We start from the raw sequence: 20,081 nt of genomic DNA on the forward strand, positions 1-20,081 counted from the left end.
TAGGCAGGCATCTAGGACGTGGTCCACACACACAAGAGTTTACTGCTGGATGCCTGAGAACCCAGATTTGCTGAGCCATGGTTTTGCAGAGCCCTGGTCCAGGAAGAGCAAACAACAACTCAGAGCAAGGCCGGGAGAACGTCGCGCCTCCGCCGGGTCGCAGAATCGGAGTTCAGCTTCCTGCAGGAAGGGCAGGAAGGAGGAGGGAACAGGCCAGAGCCACAAGCAGAATGGGGAGCTGGGGACCCGTGAGGGAGGGGACGTGAGAGGGAAGGCTGCGGAGAGCTTTGAGTGACATTCTAAGGAGACTGGTGCCTGTGGGGGAGGGCAGTAAAAGGACAGTGACCACCGAAGTGTCATGCTGGGAAGACACACCAGCCCTAAGACAGAGATGGACTGGATGGGAGAAACTGGTGGCTGAAGGTTAGCGGGAGTTGTGGTTGGCAATTGATGGCGCTCACCTAGGACACTGGGGTCAGGGCTCAGCCCAGGACATGGGGACGAAGGTCCAAACTATGAGAGGGGATGAAGACCAGTCTGTGACATCAGATCAGGGCTCAACAGGTTAGGGGTCTGTTCATGACACTGGGATTGGGCTCATTCCTCAGATGAGGACCCAGTCTATGACACTGAGATGGGGACTCAGTCAAAGACCCAGTTCATGACACTGGGATCAGGGCTCAGTCCTCAGATGAGGACCCAGTCCATGACACGGGGGTTGGGACTCAGTGATGACACCAGGAGTTGTTATAGTTTATAGGAAGGGCTGAAACGAAGACAATGACCGAGTACAGAGGGGACAGAGTGATGTCACAGAGGTGAAACTGATAAGGCTGGTGTCCTGGGGGGTGAGGAAGAGGGAGGCCGGTCTCCACACTCCGGCCTGCTCATCAGGAAGCTGCCTCAGTCTCGCAGGAGGAGACGGAGGAGGGAAGTGATGGGCTTGTGCTCTGCAGCCCGGGGCTGGGCTGCGCTTGGGGCAGTGACGGGGGACAAACCAGGAGCCTGGCCGAGTCTGTCCCCAGTATCAGGGCTCCATGTGTGACCCGAGGCTCAGGACCCAGTCTGTGTTGGGGTCCGGGTTCAGTGTGTGGCCCTGGATTGGAAGCTCCGTCTGTGACACCAGGGTTGGGGTTGGCGTGTGACACGGGGATCTAGGCTCATCCTAACAGCAGGATGAGGCACGGACCGGGACACCAAGGTCAGAGCTCAGTCTGACACCAGGACGGGGCTCATCTGTGACTGGGACTCAGTCTCTGAAACAGGATCAGGGCTGAGTGTGTCACCAGGTCAGACTCGGCTTGTCCCGGGGTCAGAAACGTCCACATAAAGACTGACCCAGCCCTGACCCCTGATCCTTGGCCTTGGATCCCAGAGCTTCAGGATTCACTAGCACAGGGCAGGAGGGTCTGTCTGTCCTCTGAAGGAGGCCTCAGGCCTCCTCATAGGCCCACCTACTGGGCCAGGCAGACCCCACTGCCCCCTGCTGCCCCTGGAGACTCCGGGTCCCCCAGGGCCCCCATCGGCCTCCAGGACGTACCCTTACGCCTGTCTTTCCTCTTCCCTCACAGACTGTTTAGTTCTGACCAAGGCAAGAAATGCCTTAGCTCTAGGGTGGGGAGAGGGGAGCTTCAAGGCTTGATGAGGACAGGGGACCGAGTGGCTCGACCTGCCGCGGGTAGCGAGGGGTGGGGGCGGTGTCCTGGTGGAGGCCACGGCTGGCCACAGCACTGCGTATCCTCCACCACCGGTGCAAGATGCTTCAGGGGCAGCACCACAGGGAGGGCGGCTCTGGAGCCCTGGCTGCCGGTGTCTGCCTTCCAGGGCTTGGCCCGGGGCCCCCGCCACACTGTGTTGTAACTGTTGAGATATAATTCACTTACTATGCAATTTCCCAACTTAAAGCCTACAAGCCCACGGTTTTTAGCACACTCACAGAGTTGTGCACCCGAGACCACATCAATTTTAGAATATTTTCATTAACCTAAAAAGAAATTCATGAGCCAGGCACGGTGGTGCACACTTGTCATCCCAGTGGCTCAGGAGGCTGAGGCAGGAGGAGTGCAAGTTCAAGGCCAGCCTCAGCAACTCAGTGAAGCCCTATCTCAAAATAAAGAATAAAAATAAGGGCTGGAGTTGTGGCTCAGTGGTAGAGCACTTGTTTAGCATGTGTGAGGCACTGGGTTCGATTCTCAGCACTGCATATAAATAAGTGAATAAAATAAGGTCCATCAACATCTAAAAATATTTTAAAATATATATACCTACGGGCTGGGGATGTGACTCTGTGTTTAAGGGCCCCTGAATTCAACCTAAAAATACAAAAGAAAAAAGAAAAGAAATTCACATACTTGTATCTATTGACCTACAATCTCCACCTGCCCCAGCTCCCACCCCTGAATATAAAGTGGGTACGGACAGCCCCTGCCCATCGCCATCCCTCGGTTCATCCCACATTGGGGTGGGCAGGGGTGTCGCCTCCCTCTCCGTCTTCTGCTGGCTACAACAGCTATGGACATGGTGGCCACCGTGCAGTGTATCTTCCTACCCTTTAGGGAGCAAACCCCTGAGCACCGTCATAAGTACCCTGGAACAGGAGGACCGCGAGATGGGATCCACCCAGCCGTGGGGAACACCCACTGTACAGTGAACAGGAACCCTGGATACTTTCTTTTTTTTTTTTTAAAGAGAGAGTGAGAGAGAGGGAGAGAGAGAGAGAATTTTTCTTTTTTTAGTTCTCCGCCGACATAACATCTTTGTTTGTATGTGGTGCTGAGGATCGAACCCGGGCCGCACGCATGCCAGGCGAGCGCGCTACCGCTTGAGCCACATCCCCAGCCCCAACCCTGGATACTTTCCAAACTCGTACAACCATTACTGGAAGGTTCTGGAAGGACCTGTCTGGTGGACCCCAAAGCCCTTGTTTTCTCCTCTCCACTGTGCTGCCCATGGGTCCCCGGAACTCTGGGACTTTGGGACTTCAAGGTCAGAAGGGAGATGAGGGTATGTGGAAAGAAAGAGGAGACTGAATTCCCCCATTAGAGCCTCTCCTGCATCAGGAACTTGCATCTGGTGAACCAACGTGGATCAGCTGGCAATGGCTGCTCAAAACAGAGCAAACGCTCAGCAGAAAGAGCTCGCGCTTGACTAGGAATGTCTGCCGTAGGCTCAGGCTGAGGAAGGTAGCGCACACAGTGGCCTTGAGGTCACCGAAAGATCTTTGCCAAAACCTCGTCCCTCTTCCCATCGTCCCAACAACCCGGGTGAGCAGGGGCAGGTGCAGAACCGAGGTCCTGGCCTGCTCTGCCCTCCCAGCTCAGCCCTGACACCTGCCCCTCCTTCCTCCACAGGCTCTGAGCCCAAGCCATGCGTCCAACCCTTTGACTCCAGAGCTGCCACCTTGGCCACCAAGAGCAGTCGAGAAGCCTGGACACCTGAGAGCCCCGACTTCGTCTCCACCATGGAGGATGAGCAGGCAGGTGTCTGGCTGTGAGAAGGGCAGGAGCCCATGACAACAGGGGCAGCAAGTGCACTTTGTGTAGCATCCGCCTGTTACCCGGTCTCAGCGAGCTCTCGCTGAAGAGGGGTGAAGTAGTTACCATCTTGTGTGACAGATGAGGGACTAGAGTCCTTTCTGGAATAAGAAGAGGGAGGGAATGATGAAGGATGGATGGATGGATGGGTGGATGGATGGATGGATGGATGGATGGGTGGATGGTAGAGACATGGATCGATAGATAGATGGGTGGGTAGATGGATGGATGGATAGATAAGTAGATTGATGGATGGATGAATAAATAGGCTAGATAGAAGGAAGACTTGCTTCGCATCAGACCCTCTGCTGTGTGGTTGAAGCTGGAGATAGGATTGAGATTTTGGCAAATGTCCTCATGACAACCTCCAGCCTGCTTCTGGGGAAAGGCCCCACTGGGATGGGGGATGTAATCCTGAGGAAGAAGGGGCTGAGTCATGGCTTCATGAACACAGCTCCACTCCAGCTCTGCCAGGGATAGAGATGACCAAGTGGTGTGAATTGGATTCCCAGGGAGCACATGCAGAAGGAGTTGATCTGAGATGGTGTATTAGTCCACTTTTCATTGCTATAACAAAATACATGGGGAAATTAATTTATAAAGAGAAAAGGGTTATTTTGTTTCATGGTTCTGGGGGTTCTCATGCAAGATTGAGGCTCTGTCCCATGACTTTGGGGCTCTGGGGAGAGAGGCAGGAATGATAGCAGAGAAAACCACTCACCTCATAAACCAGAAAGCGTAAGAGAGACTGAGAACCTGGTGTTCCCTTCACCGACATGCCCCTCCCTGGTGACCTAAGGAACTTCCACTAGGCCCCACCTCTCAATGGCTCTGGCACCTCCCCAAAGTGCTCTGTTAGCCAACTTTTCACATGACCAAAATGCCTGGCAAAACAACTTAGAGGGGGAAGAGTTTACTTGGGCTCATGGTGTCAGAGGTCCAGTCCGTGGTCAGGCGACTCCATGGCTCCAGGCCCAAGTGAGGCAGAGCATCATGGCAGAAGGGCGTGGCCGAGGAAAGCAGCTGGGGACAGGGAGGCCAGGCAGCAGAGGGCAGGGAGCAGAAGGACAAGATACAGTCCCCCAGGGCATGGCCCCGGCCGTCTAACTCCTCCAACTACGCGGAAGCTGGGACCTGCCCGCTTAGTCCTCTCAGGTTAGGCTGGCTGGGTCAGGGGCCGGCTGCCGGGATCTCGCCATCCACCTCCTGCATCAACACAGGAGCGTCTGGGGCGCACCTCACGTCCAAACCAACAAGGCCAAACCGGGGGCCACGCCTTTGACCCATGGACCTCTGGGGGACACTGCCCACAACCAAATCATCGCAAGGCCTGAGGTCAGTGGCACCATGGCCAGAGCACATGTGGGAACCAGAGGTCACATCTCGAGACAGGAAGCCAGAGAGTCTGGGTCCCACGACCCTTTCCGTGGGCACACTCCCAGCTGGCCTAGGGCCCTCCCACCGAGTCCCACCTCTGGAAGGTTCCCTGCTGCCTCCCAACACCACCGCCCTGAGGACCAAGCTTCCAACCCACGGGCTCAGGGAAAACACAAATGAGACAGCGGCAGATGGCCCAGCCTTTATGTCCCCAGGTCAGTCGGCCTCTGCTGGTGGGTTACCCAGGAAAGCAGGTGACTCCTGGGCAAGGGCTCAGAGGTGACTGTCCCACCCCAGAAATCACCCTGCTTGGGGGAGAATGGCCCGGGTGTCGGTCCTAGCCCTGTCCTAGACCTGGACCACTTTAAAGAGGACCCAGGGCGGCAGGCAGTTGGGTGGGTGACACAGCGACAGAGAAACCATGGGCCCCGGAGAGACAGGAAGCCCCGGGTGTTCGGAAGGAGGATCTGTCCCTGCGGCAAGTCCGTCTCTCTTCTGCAATCCTGTCAACGTCACCCAGTTGGCCACCAGAGCTGGAGACCGGGGCCTTGTCCTGGTTCCCTCCCTCCTGTCGGCTGCCACGTCCCTCGAACGCTGAGCCCTGGTGAGCCCTCAGTTCCATCCAGCTCGCCCTCCTGCCACCACCCTGGTGGACGCCTCCGTGATGGCTCACCCTGGTGACCTCACGGGTCTTACCCGGTTCCCAGCCTTCATCCTGGCCCATCCAGCCCATCTCCGCTCTGCACCTCGAACGGGCTTTCTGAAGGAGGACTGTGGCCACCCCACCCGCCAGGCCCCCCATGGCTACTGGCGGAAGCTTCAGCTGGCCTGCTGATGTCTCACCGGCAGCCTCTGCCTAGCAACTCTTCTCATTCTGGCCTTTGTCGGGTGTCCCCTCCTCCAGGAAGCCCTCCCTAGCGCCCTGTGGACAAGGACAGCTGCCTCCCAGTTCTCCCCTAGCCCACTGCCTGGTCACTTCTATCGCAGTTGACAGTAGGAGCTGGGTGCCATCCTCAGCTTCTCCACTCAGCTCCATGAGGACAGGAAGCTGACTCCCTCTGGAGTCATCGTGGATGTGGAGGGCAGCAGTGCGCCCATTTTAGAGACAGGAAAACCAAGGGTCAGTCAGGCCTAGGAGCGGGTCTGGGGTCACGCTGAGCTAACGAAGCCGTGGCAGGAATGTCCAGTGGCTGTGGCCTCCATTCGGCAGCCTGATTGCAGCTTGAGGATCCCTTATCTGAGTTGCTTGGGGCCAGAAGTGTTTGGGTTTCAGAATTCTTTTCTTTTGGATTTGGGAGTCATTGCGTATGGGAACTGAAGTTCGTTTACGCCTTGCATGCACCTCATACACATAGTCCAAAGGTCCTTTTTCATTTTTAGGGTCTCTGAGGTCAGGTGTGGGATTTTCCACTGGTGGTGTTATGTGGGGCTCAGAACGTTTCGGCTTTTGGAACACTTGGATCTGGGGTCAGGGACGCTCAGCCTGTACTTACTGGCCATCTTGTTTTGAAATTAAGTCACTTTTAAATGGAGCAAAATGAGACCAGAGAAGCAATACGCCTGACTCCTTGGGTGAGCTGTCTTCGTCTCCCGGCAGACACCAGGACGGATGGCCGCTGATGCTTTTGAAATGAAAGCGTGTCTGTGCCTTCCCTCCAGAATGGGGAGCCCTGGAATGTTTAGCCTTCTGGGTTTGACTTGGGGGAGCCCATCCCCCAGGCTCCCCTGGATCTGGACAGCGCGAGCCCAGATGGATGGTCAGGACCAGCGTAATGTTTAACCAGAGCCAGCAAAGGCCCCCGCCGGCTGCCGCCTGTCTTTCCTCTCCCAGGAAATAAGTCAGAGGATGGGCACAAGCTTCCAAGCAAAGGGTGAACCCTCCCCGGCTCAGGGCACCTTCTGGAGGAGAGCTGGACAGCCTGTGCCACCGTTGACCAGGCCCCCTCTAACCCCAGCTCTGGCCCGGCTCCCACCTCTGCCTCCGATGAGGGAGGCCAGATGCAGGAGAAGGAGGGAGGCCCGGGCCGGGCCGAGAGGCTGTCCTGACGTGTTTATATTTGTAGAGGATGAAAACCAGAGACACCAGGAAACCTTGGGGGGCAATGGTAAAGAGACGGCGTCAGAAGGAGGCTGTCCAGGCACCGGGGTTGGGAATGGACGGCCTGGGGGGAAAGGCCAGATCCGGAAGGAGGCTGCCCTGGAAGTCACATCGGGGCCAGGCGGTCCTTAGCCCACCCGAGCCAGAACCACAGGTATTCCATAGGATACGGTGTTTAAAGGAAGAAAGAGGAGGAAGAGAAGGAGCGAGCAGGGAAGCAGAGGGCAAGAATGACCAAGCCTTGGAGAGGTGCAAGAAGGGCTGAGGAGAACAGCACGGAGGGGCTGCGGAAAGGTGAGCGTCACCACCCATGACCCAGCGACTCTGCCTCTGGGCGTTCGCCCCCAAGAACGGAAAGCTGGGGCGCAAAGAGAGACGCGTTCTTCCCACCAGCCAGGCGGAAGTCGCCCTGGTGTCGGGTGATGCAGGAATCACACCACGTAAAGACGCGTGCTGTATCCAGACGGCAGAGCATCAGCCAGCCAGCCAGGGGGCCTTCCGTGTTCCAACTGCACAGACCCAGAGGACGCCGCTCAGGGAGAGCCAGACACAGGACACACTCTGCAGGATCCACTCACAGGAGGTCCCCGGGGAGTCCGGGCTGGAACGGAGCGGGAGCTGGTGCTGAAGGGGGCAGAGCTTCAACCTGGGGCCATGAGAGCGTTCCAAGGTGCGACATTGTGAGTGGAGACTAATGCCACTGAAATGGATTTGCAGAAACGGTCAGGATGGCAACTGTCATGCTATACACATTTTACCATAATAAAAAGAAAAGGAGGAAGAGGCCCAACTCGTGGAGAGGTTAATGCAGGTGGAGTGGCCTGCCTCGCCCCAGGCAGGTGGGGACCCTGTCCTCTGCCTCCTGTCTACCAAAATCCACTGCTGACCGAAGGCCTGGCTTTGGGCTGCCAGGTATTTTCCATCTCTACGCTTTAGTGGGGGGCTTCTGCATTCTTCCCTTACCTGGGAAAGACAGACCCAGCCGGGCTGGGCCGCCCTGGGGTAGGTTCGCAGGCAGAGCAAATGAAACTGCAAGACACCGGTTTGATTTGAATCTCAAATATTGCCACATTTGGGGTAGACTCATGAATAAAGTGTTTGCTACTTATCTGAAATTCAAATTGAACTGGGTGTCTATGCTTTATCTGGCAATGCTATCATGGGGGCTTCCTATAGAATGTACAAAAGGGACCAGTTCCCCTCAGTGGCCTGCTTTAGGCCACCAATCAGCAGAGCCCATCAAGGGCTGCCTGAGATGGCCCAGAAGCCTAGTCCACACCTGAGCATGGGCCTCACATGGAGCCATGGATCTGGCCCACCCACCCACCTCCCCACCAAAGCCTGGGGATAGTCCCAACAAAGACAGAGAAGGGGCAGCTCCTGTCTTGCAGATCCTCAAGGAGTCTGGGAGGCAGCCTGGAGTGCATTCCCATTCTGGGCTTTGAAGGATGCACAGGAGCTCACAGGACCATCTCTGGATGGGTTGAGCGCAAGCAGAGGTTCTCCAAGCAGGGGAAAGGGCGGTTCTCTGCAAAGATAGCATGACTGGGAGAGGAAAGAGAAGCAAAGGCCAGAGAAGAGGAGAGAGAACAGTCCATGAGGAACATAAGGCTTCATTTTAAGCAAACCCGAGTTTGAGTCTGGCTCTGCTGGTCATTGTGTGGCCGGGGTGAGTCCTTTCTCTTCCACAAGCTTCAGGCTTCTGATCTGCACCGAGGAAGGAAGCACAGCGCCCCCTGGTGGAGCCGTAGAGGGATTAACGATCAGGCAACTTGGGATCAGGGTGAGAAATTCCAGTAGCGCCTGGGCATTGTCCACATCTCTGCCTCTTTGGTGTCTCACAGTGCCTGGCACCTCACTGCCTCCTGGGTGGGTTGGAGATGAGGCTGCAAGGGGGCCAGGCAGGAGGTGGACAAGCTTGGAATGTTTTGTGCTGAGCTGAGGAGCTACCCTGCCAGGGAGAGAAGTTGCTAAAGGGGCTTCACAGCTCCGAGTTTCAGGCTCCACTGTGGTGGGAGATGTCTGGGCTGAGACCAGTGGAAGGTGGGTAAAGCGAGCAGCACAAACGCAGGGTGCAATACAAACCGAGCATCCCTAATCTGGAAAACCCCAAATCCAAAGCCCCCCCAAAGCCGAAACTTTCAGGAGCACTGACCAGACAGACCCTACGAATAGAAAATTCCACTCCCGACTACATGGGACAGGTCACAGCCAAAACACAGGTGCAAAAATGTGCATAAAATGACTTCAGGCTATGTGCATAATGTGTATGTGAAACAGAAACAAATTTCATGCTTAGATTTGGATCCCATGCCCACATTACCTCATTGTGTACATGCCAATATTGTGAAATCTCAGAAAACCTGAAATCCGAAACTCTTCTGTTCCCAAACATTTTGAATAAGAGACATTCAACCTATACTGTTATTATTTAAAATTTGGGTAATTTATTCACCATGGATCACCTTGCATTACTTTTGAGTTTTAAAACATATTGCATTAAAATATTTACCTGAGCAACTGAGGGTTTTCTTGGCACCCACTTGCATTTTGTATCCAAGGCAAGTGGCTCACCATTCCTGGCTTGGGAGAGATACTTAGGGTCCAGGAGACCTGCGAGGAGATCCCCTAAGCAGTCCAAGAAAAAGGCAAGGAGCTCGGACGCTGAGTGAAATTGCACCGTCAGCACCAACGATTACCTGTCTCCACACAGAGCTTTTACAGACTGGGATCACAGACATCAGCTTTCATGTGCCTTAAAATAAGCTGGCAAGTTGGATAACAGGTCCCCAAAGCCAGTTAGGTAGGAAGAGTAAGCCCTAATGTTCTACAGCACAGTGGAATGACTATAGTTTACAATAATTTCTTACATATTTTATGAAGAATTAGAGAGGAATCCAAAGCCTCTCTGATATTTAAAATTATCCCATTAGATGGTTACATTGTATACATGTAGCAAAATTGTCACACTGTACCCCGTGAATATGTACAGTGATTGTATGTCAACCAGGAATAAACATTAGCTGATGAGCAGGAGGGCAGAGGTGACTGTCCATGATGATCAGATGGGGATGATAAGGTGAGGCATGGCCCTTGAGGGACAGGTTGAACCGGAGGGATATAGGCAGGGCCTGGGTGCTAAGCATGGGGGTCTCATGGCCAGGAGATCCTGGGTCTGCTGCCCCAGGTCAATGCTTTCTTCTACCACCAACCTATAGGAAGATGGTTTTCCAGCGCCGCTCAGTGAGAGCACAGAGGACCTCAGCCTGGATTTGGAAGCCCTTCAGGGCAGCGAATATCTCCAGGACCTGGGTCTAGGGGCCGCTTCCCACAGCCAGCCTGGGGAGGCCATGGGCAGCACCCCCCGTAACAAAGAAGGTGGAAGAGATTCGCCCTTGTCCAGCTCAGCAGGGGCCCAGGTCCTGCCATGGAGACGGAGACGGAGACGGAGCTGGGAGAGGTCCCGGAGCTGCTCGGGGAGCTGGCAGAGGTGAGCCCCCTCTGCCCCACACCCCACCACTGCACACCTTCATGGTGCACCCCCAGGACAAGGCAGGGGTCTGGAAAGCCAGCATACACTGCTACCCCATGCCTGCATCGTCTAGCTCCAGGGCCACGAGGGTATCTGCACTGTCAGAGGCAGCCTGGACATGAGCCTGCATGAACACATATGTGCCTACAAACCTGCGTGCATGTAGGCACACCCAGTGGCATGCAGAACACACCTGCATGCACTAGCATGGAGCCTGTGAGGGCGCACGAATCCACTTGTGTGCTGATCAAATGTGCGTGCCCAAGCCAAATCCAAGACTGTGCTGCACACTGCAGGCACACACCGGCCCGGGCACACGCCAGCCTGGGCACACTTTCCTGAGCACATCCAGGCTCAGCCTACACACTTGCACATTTCCCCTTGGAAACCTATAAGGGGCGTGGTTTGCACACTGCCCATGCAACATACACCACGTCAGAGATCACTTGTGATCCAAACACAGATACATGTTCAGCTCCATGCACCCCTCAGCAGCAGCAGCAATGAAGAGAGGTCTTAGCTGCCCATCCTTGTCCCTTCATTCCTCCAATCACCCCAAATAGGAATCTAGTCTGTGCCAAAAGGTGGGTCTTCGATGCAAATGTAGCATTGGCAAATCTAACCAGGCTTCCTCCGTGCTGATGCAGACCCCTCCCATGTGAGGAAGCCCGGAGCTCTCTCTGTGGCCTACACACCCCTTCCCTGCAGGTCCCCTCAAGCCCTTGGATGCCTGGGACAGTGGTCAGGTAAACAAGACTGAAGCCCTGATACTCTCCCTTCTCCCCAGGCTCAGCCTTGATGCCTCAGCCTCGGATGCGGGACCCTGTCTCCCTCGGACACTGGCTAGCCTTGCTCTGAATCTGTCAGGAGAGGGGCTGAAAACTTGGACCCAGCGGTGTCTGTCTGGGGATGAGACCGCAGCAGAACACCCAGGCAAGGTGGGTGTGGCCTGCAGCTGTGCACAATAGCACACCTCTGCGTCTGGAGGCCTGTTGCAGGTGGAGAGGGCGCCTCCCAGAGCCGCAGAACTCACTTATGAAGGGGGCGTCTCCCCTCCTGAGAGTCCATCTGAGCAGGCCGTGCTCTTTCTGTTGCTAATAGCACAACCCCACAGACCCAATAAGTGGTAAGGAGGTCTGTTTGGGCTCATGATTCAAAGAAGTCCCAGGTTAAGGGACTACATCTGGTGATGGCCTTCTTGCTGCCAAAGTCCCAGCGTGAGGGACATGGAGCACACGCGTGTCTTCTGGTCTCTCTCTCTCTCTCTTCTTATATAGCCACCAGGCAGGATTCAATCATGGGAGCTCCACCCTGGTGACCTTATCTGAGCCAGTCACTTCTCAAAGGCCCTGACTCTAACACCATACTGGGATGAAGTTTCTGTCCTCTGAGTTCCTCGCACTGGGCACAGACTTCAGCATGGGAGGGGGAGGGGGAGGCCATACGCAAACCACAGCAGCATCCCAGGTCCGTGAGGTGCCCCTGGGGTGGGCAGAGAACCTTGGCCACAAATGCAGCTGATGAGCGCCCGGCCAGGCCCAGAGGGCCTTTGGCTGGCTGCGTCTGCAGGGGAAGGGGTCTGCAGCTAGGGAGGGCTCCTCTCGGACCTGAGGCCAGCCCACAGCTGGGGGATGTGTGGCTGGGCTAGGGCCTAGGCTGGGGCATCTTGGCCCCTGATGCAAGTGGGCATTCCTGCTCCTGCAGTTTGGGGGCTGGGGTTCCAGCCCACAGCTGGGGATCCTCGCCAGAACTCTGGCCCATGGCAATGGACATTATGGCCATGTCAGTGTCCTTCGGCTGGGGCAAGTGTGTCCCCAAGTTCTGTGACTGTAGCCCTGGCTACACGTGGTTGGGGCCCTTGATCTGGGGAAACTGCCTGCGGCCAGGCTGTGTCCCAGGTTCAAGGAGGTGCTTACTCCCTGCAGGAACGTGGCAGCTCCCAGCCAAGAGTGAGGTCCAGGTCAGTTCCCCTGTCCTGCGAGGAGATCAGCTCCCTGGAACTTGCTCCTGGCTTGGAAGTGCCAGCCCCATCTGTGCAAGGTAGCCTGGCCTAGAGTGCTCCTCATTCACACCAGGTCTGGGAGGGAAGGGGACAGGGAATGGGGTTCCATTAAAGGGTCCCATGGGGGAAACTCAGGGACAAAGGCTGGTGGAGGGGCTTAGGGTCCCCTGGGTAGGAATTGGGCAGTGGGCTAAGAGTCCTGCTGGTCCAGAGGTGGGAAGACACCTTCTGCATCTGCCCTCCCTCCCCCGGGGTCCTCAAACCAGGGCAGATAGCCCATTGCAGTGACATTGCCATACACCCCGGGTCTCCCCTGCTCGCTCTCTCTCTCTCTCTTTCTCTCTCTCTCTCTCTCTCTCTCTCTCTCCCCTCCCCTTGCTCTCTCCTTGCCCCCCGCTTTGTCTCTGAACCTCCAGTGTCAGTCAGACCTCCTGTCTAAACCCCAGTGGGCCACATTCAGGCCAGTCTGTGCCCCTGTGGCTTTCTCCATAAGGAGGGACAATGAGCCTATCTCCTTTGGCCACTGGAGTTTGCTGAGCTCACACCTGTGAAGGACTCAACAGAAAAGCTCAGGGAGCTGGGGACACTTTCCTCCCTGGCTCTCTGTCCTCTTTCCTCCTCTCCTCCCTGGGAGTGACAAGTCCCATCAGGGTGGTGTCCAGGGGACTGGGGTGGGCGGCTGCAGGGCTGGGCCCTCTCACCTGTGCCCTCGTTGGGGGCTGCTTCTAGGCCTGGACCCGCCCGTGCTGGAATGCCTGGAAAAGGACCACGTAGAGCCACACCAGGTGTGAGTGTCTGCCCCGTGGAGGGCCTGGGGACTGGCTGGGGGTGGGGGCCAGGGCAGAGGGTACAGGGAGCAGCATGGCTGGCCATAAGTGTCCAGGGCCAGTCACCTTCCCACTTAGTCCTCATAACCTGGGACTTCTCTCCTAGACCATCCTTCTCCCAGGGAAGGGACACAGGCCCCCTGGACTGGATCTCAACCTGCCACTGGGAAGTGGGATGGGGCTCCCAGATCGGGCTGCACCAGGAGCCAAGCCCTGCCCAGGGCTCACGGCTCATCCTGGGGAATGGGGTGACTGTGGGCTCCTTCCTCCCACCTCTCCCCAGGTTGATTGTTCAGCAAGTGCTTCAAGAACTTCGCCAGTACCATGGGTAAGTGGGGAAGGGTCAGATGTAAGGAACAGGTATGAGGGCATGAGGGCAGGCGTAGGGGTGGACAGGCATAAGGGACAGATGCAGAGACAGGCGAGGGAAAAGTGTGAGGAACACAAGTTTAGAGGAACAGGTGTGAGGGGACAGATGTAGAGGAACAGGTATGAGAGGAGAGTGAGGCAACAGGTACAGCAGTGGACAGGTGTGGGGGACAGGTATAGGGAAGGACGGACGTGGAGACTGGTTGGGAGAAGTGTGGGAAACACAAGTTGAGGGTAACAGGTGTCAGGGGACAGGTATGGGGGTAGACAGCTATGAGGGACAGGTATAAAGAAGTCAGGGAGCAATGGGAGAAAAACAGGGACAGGAGAAGGGAGAGGACAGGGGACAGGATCGGGGAGGAGCCAGCTGCTGCGAGCCTGGCAGATGCGGAAGAGTGCCTCCTTCCTAAGACATCGCATCTGTCAGAGAACATTCCCCTCATACTGGTATTGTCTGGCCGATGTCACTGGTCCCTGCCACAAACCCTGTTACAGGGTCTATGTGAGCAGGCTAACGGTCAAGGACTGGTGGGCTCTTAGCCCTGACACCTGTGCCCTGAAGCCTGGGAGGAAGGTGGGGCAGAAGGAGAGTCGGGCGGCTGCTGACCCAGGCGTCTGTGCCTCTGATCCTGCAGGGCCCGGCAGAGGGCTCGCATGTCCTGCAGCCCTGGGGATGCCCAGTCGAACCTCACCTGGTTTGAGTTCCTGTCTGAGTAAGTGTCAAGAGCTGCTGCAGGTGGCTGCAGTGGGACAGGGCATCCCTGGGTCAGGATTCCTGAGCACGGATTTTATCCTAAGCAGCAATGGGACTTCGGGCATAATCAGTGATGGTGACAGAGGACAGGGACCTCAGACAGGACAGAGGGTCCCTGACTCTCTCTCACACTCACGTATTCACTCAACAAACATTTATAGAGATTAGCATTGTTCCAGGAGCCATGGGGGCTGGAGGAGCAGAGTCTCCCTCCAGGGCATAGATTCTGCCAGGGCTAGAAGCGTGGCTGGCTTGTTTGTCACCAGCCTTATAAATATTTATTAAATGACTGTGTACCGGCAGTCATTTAGGGGAGACGTACAGTGACGGTGTTGGTGGGAGAGGGAGGATTAATACCAATAATACCAATAAGACCTGAGGCAGGTAGGTGTGGGTGTGGATTAGAGGGAGGGGTCAGAGGTGGATGGAGCCATTTCTGGCCCAGGCTGGAACCTCAAGCTGGAGACTATGTGGCGCTTCCCTCTGCAGACCCAGGCCCCATGGCTCCAGAAACATTGCAAACCCTGCACATGTTTGTTGAGTGAATGAGCAAAGGAGCCAGGGATCCTGCAAAGAGTAAGACAGGATTGGGACGTCACAGGGGAGAGAGTCCAGGATGGCTGCAGCCCCTTTCTGACTGGCCTCCCCTGCCCCCAGGAGCGAGGATGGTGCCAGTAAGAATGAGAAGAACGACAAGAGCACCAGGGTGAAGCGTAGTCTGAGCTCCCTCCGCAGCCGGGTCACCAGGCAGAAGGAAAAGGTCAGGGGGCTGGGCCAGGGGCTCTCTTCTCCTTCTTCAGCTCCACAGAGCCATCTTGACCCTGGAGCCCTGGGATTCAAGCTGGGGCTGATGCACAGGGTATGAAAGGACCAGCCCTGACAGAGGGCATCCTGTGACCCACCTCTGTCCCACACAGGGGAAGAGCCCAGCACATGTAAAGGACAAGACTCAGGAAGCCCGAGAGAGGCGGGAGTGTGTCAACGGACACCAGCTGGTGCGAGGAACCTTCCTGGGTCACTCCAGCTGCCCGCTCTGCAGCAAACCCTTCCTGAGCTCCGGTGAGTCCAGCGGCCATCCAGTCCCTGGAGGCAGCCGCTGTCTTCCTTTCCAGTCTTCCAGTTGCTCTCTCGGCCACCTTTGCTCTGAATAGCCTCACTCTGTTTCACCCTTGCCCTGTGCAGCAGATCTTGGCGGCTCCCAGGTAAGAACTGGGGATCAGGCCCTGAGGACAGGGCCCCTTGGGTTATCTGAGAACTGGAAAAATTCCCTTTACATACCCACTTTTGTTATTATAAGAGTCCTCCTGCAGACTCTGGGTTCTGACAAGGTATTCCTTTGAGGGGGCTGCCGTGAGAAAGTGCCAGGTGCCCACTGGTTGAAACACCAGAAATTTATCGCCCTACAGTTCTGGAGGTTGGAAGTCTGAGATCAAGGTACCTCCAGGATGCAGCTCCCTCTGAAGTGCCAGAGAAGGATCGTTCCAGGTCCCTCTCGTGGCTTCTGACAGCACAGTTCCAGTCTTCACATGATGTTCTCCCTGTGTGCGCGCCAGGGTCCCAATTTCCCCTTTCTCTGAGGACACCAGTCATGTTGGATTAGGGGCCCCACCCTACTCCAATGTGACTTCATCTTAACTAAGTACATCCGCAAAGATCTTATTTCCTAAAAAGGGCACATTCTGGAGTACTGGGTGTTGAGGAGGGTTGGACCGCAACATATGAATGGGGGGAAGGGACAGTGGAACCCAAAACAGGCCTTCCACCCTGGAGCTCTCCGTGGTGGGGACAGCAAGAGTCTCTGCTCAGAAATAGCATCAGGCTCCAAAAGCTCTGAAAGAAGAGCTCTCTGGTTGTGTGTGTGTGTGTGTGTGTGTGTGTGTGTGTTTTGTATTGAGGATCCAATCTGCAGACTGTTTACAGGCAGGACTCAGGCAAGTTCAAAGTTCCTGGACCTCAGCGTTACTAACACTCAGGGCCAGGTAATTCCTCAGCATGGAGGGCTGCCGAGCATCCCTGGCCCCTCCCCAATAGCAACCATTCTGTCTCCAGTTGTGACAACCAAAAATGTCTCTGAATGTTGCCCAAAGTCCCCTCTGAGATTGTCCTGGATGACACTCAACAGGCTAATAAGATAACTGCAGGCCCTAGAGTGGACCCAGACCGCGCAGTGAAAGCAACATTCTTCACCCACTGGGCAGGAGCCTCCTCCTGACCTGAGCTGCAGGTTTTGCATTTCTTGACTCTGCTTGCCCCAGCCTTGGGTATTTTCCTTCTTCCTTGTCCCCACTCTTCCCAGAGTGCTATTTTGCTGACTAAGGGGCTACGGGCATTTCACTGATGTCCAGCTTTGAGCTTTCTCTCCAGAAGGTGATCTCCAATGAACTTTGTGATACATGAGCTGTGTTCAGCCAAGGCTTGCATGAGCTTTGCAAAGTCTTGCATGTGCTGACAACCGGAGCATTATGAGGCCCTTAATTTTAAGTAGCAGGTAGTTTCCTGTTCCTCCTGTTATTCTATTCTCTTCTGCAGGGGGTGGGGTTCGCTGGATCTTTATTAGGCATCCAATTCAAGGGGCAGGTGGGATGTTGGCAGAAGAAAGGGCAGAAATCCAGAGTCAAGCCTGCATGCACAGAGCAGGTGCCGGAAGCCTGCTCCTGAGAGTGCTTGTTTGAACAGGTGCAGCCAAATCCCTCACTTATCACCTGCACTGCTGCTTCCTTGTTCATCACTGTCCTTTAATTTCTGTTCCTTTTTTTTTTCCTCAGTGCTTCTCAGAAAAAAACCCTGAGGTCTCTCTGCTTGATTTTTGCGTCATTAAAGGACTTGTGTGTCTTTGTGGGCCACTCACCTGCAGTCTCACTGTCCTTAGGGGACTTAGATAAACCCAACTGAGACTGATGGAAGTAGAATTTGCATTTTCACAAGATCCCCCTAGTGTTCTGGATGGCATTAGTTGGCTACAAGCCACCTCCTACTCTAAGGCAGGTTTTTCCACCTCCGCTGCAGACGTTTGGGGCCAGTTCATTCTTCTGCATGAAGACCTAACTTGTGCACTGAACGGCAGTACACAGACTGCAGGGATGTTGACTGGCACCTCAATGCCAATAGCAACCTCTTTTGCCCCCCTGTTGTCACCATCACAAATGTTATGTCTCCTGACATTATCAAATGCCCGTGGAGGCAAAAATCACCTCTGGTTGAGAACCACTGTTCCTAGGAATCTTCCTGTCCACCCGTGTTTTCAGCCTCAGTGTCTACAGTTTTCTCTTAAAACAAGGCTAGTTTCCCACTCTCAGGCACACTTAGGGTCAAATCCAGCTTTTGGTATGGCCTGCAAGCTAAGAATTTTTTCCTAACATTTTTAAGTGGCTGGAAATGAATATTTGGGGACACTGAAATATGAATTTTGTACTATTTCATGAGTGCATAAATAAGATTTTGTTAGTGTACAGCCATACTGGTTTGTACACGTATTACCTGTCCCTGCTTTCAGACAACAATGGCAGAACTGAGTAGTTTGCAGCAGGGCCTGCAAAGGTGGAAATATTTACTGGAGGGCTCACCCCTGAGCCAGGTTATCCAGCAGCAAACCCAGCAGGGTGGCTTACCGTGACCTGCGGAGCAATAAGTCCCTTACAAATATAGCGTTTGAGATCAAGGAAGATTTGAGTGTGTGTAAAAGGTAGCACTTCGAACAGTGCCTGGTACACAGAGGCAGTGGTACCATGTGTCACCCTCCTCCCCCTCCCCATCACCATCATTATTGTGTTTGTTGCTATTGTCATCTAAGGTCTTTCACCAGCAAGAGGCAATGCAAGCATTTAAATCATGTGCTCTGACCACAGCCCCCTTCACACCTGTGTCAGGAGGCATGTACCACCAGTATATGCACCTCATTTCCAACAGGTGCCCCCGGTTATGCCTCAGAGGTATCCAGGGCCAGATGTGACTGTCATATAGAGGAGCAGACTGGCAGTGTGGTAAACAGAATGGGTCATGTTCCAGGTAATTAGGGCAGGTGGTCTCCAGGGGAAAGCTGGGATGCTTTCCCAGAAACCAATCCACATAGTCCTATTCCTGGTCCTGACCTTTAATGCCCTTCAGGGTCTGACCCCACCTACCTTTCCACTTCTCTCCCACCATTTGGCCACCCAGACTCCATGACCTGGCCACTGGGAAGGACTGTCTGGTGAACTATGTCTGTACCTTTCTGGAGCCTCCTGTTCCTTAGACATGCTCCGTCTCTTGACTAAAAGTCTGGACCTAACCTGAGTGCTATCACTTGCCCCACACCGTACCCCACACCAACTTCCATACTGAGAGCTCTTGACAATGTAACTGTGTGTGTTGAAGTGAATTTGGTTTGGGGAGATCTTCTTGGCCTATTAACCAGCCTGAACTTTGAGAGTCACTGGGCTCCACTCCTGGTTACTGCCCAACTGCCCCACCTGGGGTGGGAGGGACCTGGATTGGACAAATAGCTTCAGGGTTGGAATGTAATGGCACCTGGGGGACTGACACTGTGGCAGTATCTGGCATGTCTACAGGTAGTCTAACAGCACCTGGCAAGGAGGGATCTGGAATATGTTTCAGATTCTCAACACCTGTTTGCAGGTGTCTGATAACATCTGCATTGGAAATATCTGGTGTGTGTTTTGGGGTAACTGAAAGCTCCCATGTAGGGTCTTGGATATGTTTCTGAGTGTCCAAAAGCTTGTTGAGGGTATCTGCTGGCTCCTAAGTAGAAGTGTCTGGTGCTTTCAGAATATTTGGCTTGATTTTTACACCTGAATGTTTGAGGATTTCCAACGGATCTAGGTGGGGTGTCTGACATATTTCAGGGTGGCTGGAAGCCTGTTTGGAGTATTTGGTGGCACTTGCCTGGGTGTCTATGTATTTGGGATAGCTGACGCTACCTGTGTTGGGGTGTCCGAGAACACCTGTGAGGTATATGACTCATTTTTCCCAGATCCACCTTGTAATCTATGCTGGGCTTTGTCAACAGACCCTGCCCTCTCTAATCCTTGCTGCCAGAGGAGGAGTTCCCCTTAGATACTGCCAAATGCGGCCTCCCCCCACCCGCACACCCCAGCCCCGCGCGCGCGCTTGCGCACACACACACACTACTGATCCCCCAAGACATCCCTCCACCCTGTGGGGATCCTCCCCCAGGATTCCCTCCTCAGACGTGCTAATCACCTGGGCTCCCACTGGCCCTAGAAAATGCCTCCAATTCCTTGTCCCCCCACCAGGAACTCCCCATTCCCCGGACATCCCAGGCCCCCGGTGCCCTCCCCAGCCCCCTCCCCTACACACCCCACTGATCTTCCTTCAGGATCCTCCCAACTCCAACTTCCTCTCAGGCTCCCCTAACCCCAAGATCCCCCAGGCCCGCATTGTCCCTCAAAATAGAAGTCCCTTCCCCAGCTCCACGAATCACCCAGGACCCCAGCGCCGCCGACCTCTCAGGATCCCCCCAACACGGTCATCCCCGCAACACGGTCATCCCCGCAACACGGTCATCCCGGCCCCACACAGGGTCTCCCATCCCAGCCGATATTCTGGCTCCGGTTGGCCCGCCTCTTGTGA

At 55.0% G+C, this 20,081-nt stretch overlaps 1 protein-coding gene across 5 annotated transcripts in view; it reads left to right on the plus strand.

The window, feature by feature from the left end:
• The window catches only part of ARHGEF18 (Rho/Rac guanine nucleotide exchange factor 18), a gene marked incomplete at its 5' end in the record, with an annotated part of 74,650 nt that overhangs the window by 5,431 nt on the left and 49,138 nt on the right, over positions 1–20,081 (plus strand). For all 5 annotated transcript variants that reach the window (XM_081286603.1, XM_081286600.1, XM_081286604.1 and 2 more), the window contains 9 exons: positions 3,351–3,479; positions 10,231–10,498; positions 11,328–11,478; positions 12,466–12,580; positions 13,272–13,329; positions 13,653–13,697; positions 14,374–14,451; positions 15,150–15,252; positions 15,410–15,551. In XM_081286603.1, the coding sequence (XP_081142729.1) occupies positions 3,461–3,479; positions 10,231–10,498; positions 11,328–11,478; positions 12,466–12,580; positions 13,272–13,329; positions 13,653–13,697; positions 14,374–14,451; positions 15,150–15,252; positions 15,410–15,551 (979 nt within the window). The remainder of the gene's footprint in view (positions 1–3,350; positions 3,480–10,230; positions 10,499–11,327; positions 11,479–12,465; positions 12,581–13,271; positions 13,330–13,652; positions 13,698–14,373; positions 14,452–15,149; positions 15,253–15,409; positions 15,552–20,081) is intronic.

Source organism: Spermophilus citellus (assembly GCF_964194105.1).
Source record: "Spermophilus citellus genome assembly, chromosome: 3".
In the NCBI taxonomy this organism is placed as follows: domain Eukaryota; kingdom Metazoa; phylum Chordata; class Mammalia; order Rodentia; family Sciuridae; genus Spermophilus; species Spermophilus citellus.